The sequence below is a fragment of the Beta vulgaris genome, chromosome 4 (genome assembly GCF_026745355.1).
Source record: "Beta vulgaris subsp. vulgaris cultivar EL10 chromosome 4, EL10.2, whole genome shotgun sequence".
NCBI lineage: Eukaryota > Viridiplantae > Streptophyta > Magnoliopsida > Caryophyllales > Amaranthaceae > Beta > Beta vulgaris.
Genome location: NC_079205.1, coordinates 36,963,077 through 36,968,808, shown reverse-complemented (window position 1 = coordinate 36,968,808; position 5,732 = coordinate 36,963,077). Strand labels below are relative to the sequence as shown.

Below are 5,732 nucleotides of genomic sequence, written 5' to 3'. Positions count from 1 at the left end.
ATCTATTCTCACCTAGAGTCTTGGTTTCTTATCTAGCTCGGAAGTTTGAAGATGTGGGAAATCGTATGAAGTGGTTTGAAGATGTGAAAAATCGTACAAGGTGATTGAAGACAAGGAATAGCAAGATAAAGGCCAAATCTCAAGTTACTATTACATTAGGCATAAAAATATTGTCATCAAATTTCTTTTATGGCTGAAAAATATTCCAATATTAAAGAAACAGTTCCAAAGCACTTATAATATTAAATTTGATGAAGTATCTCTAAAAAGTGTTTTAGATTATCTTTTACGTAATGGTTATTATCGTCATAGAGGTCCTATGACGATTTATTAACAACATTTTTCTTATTCCCTTGAAAAAAAAATGATCAGAATTCACAACCATTAATTTGCTGATCATTTTGCCAACATGAGTTGGTGAAAGGACAATAAAGATTTCAAGACAATATGAAATCAGGCATAATAAAAAATATCGTTTTTCTCATTTAAACACGAGGAAAACAAATTTATTCCTTCTTGTCATCGTCAGTTCCTCTGCTAAAGAAGTCTTTGGTGGAAGGGAACTTTAATCCCTTACAAGAAAGATGCTATTCTAACTTGATGGAAGGAAACTTTACCGAACCCAATGATAGGGAGATCAGCTGATCAGACCCACTAGAGCTCATAATCAATGTCCCAAAGATCGTCGATCAGACCCAACTAGAGCTCGTAATCAATGTCCCAATCCCTGAACATATCCCTCACCAAGCTCAAAATGATGCTACGCGGTGAAGTACAGACAAGTCACTAACAAAAGGATATACGCAACCAGTAAACTGATCATATACATTTCCAATTTCCAATTTCCAATTTCCAAGAAGCAGCAGTTCAAGCAGAGCTAGGAATCCTAAAACTAGAACTCAATAAGTTCCTGGCAGGGAATGGTAGCAGGCCTTCGCAGTTACAGAAACATAGATACATGAAACCTAACATTCCCAGCAGGCCAGCATGGCTAAGAGTATAATTGCTAGTTGAGCCAGATCAACATTTGTTAATAAACCAGCAGACTCGTCATGAAATCTGCAGTAGAAAGACAGTGGTCTGCATCTTTTCGATCACATATGTCCATGTTCTTAGGGTACACAAGTACAGAAACCAGGATCCAGAAAAGGTAAAATTAGCTTGCACCTCTATAGCATACGTGCAAATGGTTTCATAAATCATAAGCATCTCAGGCATCAGCTATAAACTACTTTCATTAAGAAAACTAGAACACAGAACGCTACACACCTTGCCAAGTGTTTCCATGCTTGATTATCCACTAGTATGTTTTCAGGATACCATAGTTAATACACAACAAAAGAAAAGGAGTACCAACACGAACAGTGTCATGCCCATCTTTGCCTGAGTAATCTAAATCCGTGCTTGGCGGTGTCATGCTTCGGCGTGGCCAGCCATATGCCATCTTCATCCCCTGCCCCCTGCCACCTTCCGCAGAAGGCTTAGAATAATCTAGCTCCGAAAATAACAGTCACTTGTATCATTCAGAACATGGTCATGTTGTAATACCAGGAGAGCATCTATGCAACAAAGTATGAAGAATATATAATTCAACTAACCACAAACTCTGAATAAGGGGCAGCATTGCAGGACTGTTGCATGTATATAGGCAAAGCATTCAGAAGTTGAACTAAACTTAACTAAAAGGTGAGATATTAATTATTACAGAACAATCAAGGCAACGCTGAGAATCCATCATGCTACAAAATGCTAATCTGCACACAAGATCAAAGACTGAATCACCACTACCACCAACTAAACAAGATTATTAACTTGACTTACCTTTTGCTGTTAGAAGCAATCTTCCTCAACTACTAGTAGGTGTAATTGAGTCCTCCTTGCAGCTCAGGTAGATACTTCGAAGATGTGGGATTAGATCTGAATACCTAGTAACATACTGCTCAATGAAATCGCTTTCTGATTTATTGAGCACCCAAATGAACTGCGAACGTCGAATCAGTTTCCTCTCTTCCAAAATCTTCCAGACAGTGTACCTTGGTATTACCCTTTTCTGAATTGAATACATCAAAATCTTAGGATAATTAATAATAGTCCTCCTATCGACCTTCACAGTATTAACAAAATAATCCATAGCATTTCTAAGTTTCTCCTCAGAACAAGATAAACAGTGTGGACTTTTTGTAAATGTTGATACAACCTCACCGCTATTCCACCCCAAACTCTCAAAGACCTTTACCTTCCTCTTCCAACCCAGCTCGCTCAACGATGAGATCACACGAAACGTATGTATAAACTTAACATCATCAGGCTTAACACCCATATTTTTAACCATTTCAACTCCATACTTTATCCTTTCAATATCTTGGTACAAACACCTAGGTTGCAAAACAAGCAACTCCTGTACTCGACGCTTAGGCACACCTAATTCAATCAAATAGTCTAAATTCTTATGCCAAGATTTCCAATCAGTAGTAAGAATCCACGAGCCGCGACGAGCAACAACCAAAAGCTTATCAGGAGAAGTAAGAACTCTCTTGATTAATGCCATTGCTGGCTTCAATTGAGCATCTAAACTTCTAAAAAAGATAGCAGGAGTAGAAATTATAAGTTTAGGAACATTCGAACCCTGAATCCCATTTTCAATAAGAAATTCTATCTTAGGCTTAAGATTAGTTAATATCCTACATTGAAGAACAGCAGGGTATTTTTGAACAAGTTCAGTAATCTGGGTATCTGAAAATTCATGAGATTTCAGAAACGAAATGACAGAATCAAAGTGTTCTTTGTTCTTCTCTTCTAATGTAATCTTTTTAGCAGTTGAAATTGCAGAATTTAAAGAAAGCCCACATGAGTTTGTAAGGTATTGAATAGAAAATGATGGTGGAACTGAGCTAGAAACATCATTAATGGTACTTTTAAAGCTTGTTTTAGAGGGTGTATTATCTAAAGTTGAAGAATTTTTGATGGGTTTTGAAGTTGTTCTGATTGAAGTAGATTTTGAAGTTGTTGGTGCACTAAAGAATCGTTTTTGGAGGGAGAAAACTAGTCTTCTGAGAAGGAAATTTGCCATAGTAAGAAAAACGATAATTAAATAACGATGACGATGATGTATTCACCTGAGACAGTAGGCTGCTGCTGGCGGCGCTTCAGCCCTGAGAGCGACGCCAACGAGGGAAAACCAGCTTTGTGTAGGTTTGAGCAGGGAACAAATTTTAGATAGCATGTGCAAATTAGTGGCTCAGGAAGGGTAAGATGGTAAATTTTACATCATGGTACCTTTTCTAAAGGTGTTCAAGAAAAATCTGATTCGCCAACCCATCGACCCACAATCAAAAAATTGGGGAACGAACTTTTTTCGTACTTAGCGAATTGGATACCCGATCCAAAAAAGGCATTATTCGGGTCGGGTCATGGGTCGATTTATTAAATAAATGGGTACTTTTTAAAAAAAAAATTCTTTGATGCTTGTTTTTTTTTTTTTTTTTTTTTGACGACAAGGACAAACAACACACTTTAAGTAGCTATGTTACCTTGCCTCGCTGCTACTGCTAGATTATGCGCTGGGACAATTTCTGTCCTACTCACCTTTTGTATCTTACAGAAGCTAAACTTACTACGTATGGTTTTAATGTCTTGAATTAAGGTAGAAATTTCAAATGGTTGGTCTTTGTTGTTAATGGCTCGAACAAGATCTGCATTATCCGTGTGGATCTGAACTTGTCTGATTTCTTTGTTAGTTGCTTCGCTGAGACCTCGATACAGTGCTTGAGCTTCCGATTGTAGTGGCGAGATTGAGAGGGTTCGGTCGCTTCATTCGAATATTCTGATGTTGTTTCTATATGTTGCCCACCCTATGCCTGACCTTGGATATTGTTTATTATATTGTTTCCAGGCTCCATCGACTAGAATGATGCAGAGGTCTCTTGCCCATGTTACATTTGACTCCTTGATTTCATTTACTTGCTTGGGCTTGGAAGTGTGGCTATTGAAAGCATTTTCCTTAACTTTGGTACCTTGCTCTAGTTCTCTCATAAGCTCCTCTTTATGTTTTAAAATGGTCGTAGAGTGCTCCTGTTGATTTCTGAAGACAATGTTGTTTCTGTGTATCCAGATAACCCAGAGGGTGGCTACAAAATCCTTTGCACGATCTGATTTTATCCCATCCTCTTTCCAGAATAGAATTAGGAAATTTCTTATCCATTCTCCTATGGGAATTTGAGCACTCGGACCTACATTTATTCCTAACGTAGAGCAAGCCCATACTCGGGATGAAATGATGCAGTCTCGAAACAAATGACTTTCTGTTTCATTAGTCTTCCCACAGAGGTAACAGCTTTCCTGGGTCAGGATTTGTCTTTTCTGAAGGTTGTTGTAGGTAGCAAGGGCATTATTAAGTAATCTCCAGGTGAAGAGTTTCCATTTGGGTATAATGTCCGATGACCAGAATTTGCTCCAGAATTTCCTGACTTCTTGAGATCTCACTAAGGACCCTTTTTGGTCCAGATAAAAAGCGTACACTCCTTTAACATTGAGATCTCCATTCTTGGATTCGCTCCACACAAATCGATCTTGTATTTTCATTGGGGATGTGGGTGGTTAGGATCCTCATTGCTGTGTCTGTGGTGAAGATTTGTCGGATAAGCACGTGGTTCCAACATTTTTGATTTAGAAGCATTAAGTCCTCAACTCGTTGCCCGTTAAGTGCCTCCAGTGTAACCCCTTGTTTGAGTTGGATTGGTCCTCCGCGGAGCCATTTATGATCTAGGATATTAGTGTTTGATCCATCTCCAATGAGCCTAGTAAAACCTTCCCGACAATCTTGAATAGATCTATAAAGTCCTCGGAAACCCCAGGAGGCTCTTCCCAGTTTTATCTTATTCAGCGCTGCGTTAACAGGAGAGTTCTTGTACTTAGCACATAAGACTTGGGAGATTAAAGACTGTGGCGAATCGTGAATTCTTAGTGCTTGTTTAGCTAGCATTGCTTTATTGAATAAATGGATGTTTCTGATTCCCAGCCCTCCTCCTCCTTTTGGAAGTTCAAGCGTTTTCATACTTTTCCAGAAAATAGGTTTGGAGCTGCGAGACTCGCTCCAGAGAAATCTAGCAAATATCGAATTTATTTTGTCGGCTGTTTTCTTTGGGATGAGGAAAACGCTTAGTATATTTAGGCTGAGCATTGACAGTATGCTGTTGATGAGTATAACACGGCCTGCATGTGAGAGTGAAATGTGGTGCCAGCTCGAGATTCTTTTTTCGACCTTTTCAATCAGAGGTTGGAATTTCCGCGAGCTTCTTCCATCTACCTCAATATTGCACCCTAAGTATTTCCCCAAGGTTTCTGCCGATGGTGTACCAATAATGCTTCTCATGAACCTTTTAAACCTGGTGGGGGTATTAGGGCTGAACATTATGTGAGATTTATTATAATTGATCACCTCGCCTGAAAGCCTGCTAAACTTCGATAAAATCTTCTTCACCTCTGCACAAGCTTCTGGATTAGCTTTGAAAAAAATTAATGAATCATCTGCAAAGAACAAATGTGACAAAGGCGGGCATTGCCTAGAACATTTGATTCCTTGAAACCGGTTTTCGTTAATTTCGTTAGAGAGCATTTTAGATAAGACATCCATGACTAGGATAAATAGATAAGAGGAAAGGGGATCTCCCTGTCTGAGTCCGCAGGTAGGCTTGAAGCGTGTCGTAGGCTCTCCGTTCACTATAATGGAATAA

The 5,732-nt window shown here is 38.9% G+C and overlaps 1 protein-coding gene across 5 annotated transcripts; it reads right to left on the bottom strand.

Annotated features, from left to right (window-relative positions):
- Positions 1-1,217: 1,217 nt before the first annotated feature.
- LOC104907417 (hypothetical protein) lies at positions 1,218-3,379 on the bottom strand. 5 transcript variants are annotated; one of them, XR_007273413.2, is made up of 3 exons: positions 1,822-3,379; positions 1,599-1,631; positions 1,218-1,491 (listed from the first exon to the last, which is right to left on the bottom strand). XR_007273413.2 is itself a non-coding variant. In XM_010696344.4 (2 exons), exon 1 carries the CDS (start codon positions 3,068-3,070, stop codon positions 1,847-1,849), a length of 1,224 nt encoding a protein of 407 aa, XP_010694646.2. In that variant the 5' UTR covers positions 3,071-3,379; the 3' UTR covers positions 1,218-1,631; positions 1,822-1,846. The 5 variants fall into 5 exon arrangements, 3 of the variants coding, with proteins under 3 accessions (XP_010694646.2, XP_010694648.2, XP_010694649.2); XR_007273412.2 differs by having other exon boundaries at positions 1,599-3,378; XM_010696344.4 differs by having other exon boundaries at positions 1,218-1,631.
- Between the last annotated feature and the right edge of the window lie 2,353 nt (positions 3,380-5,732).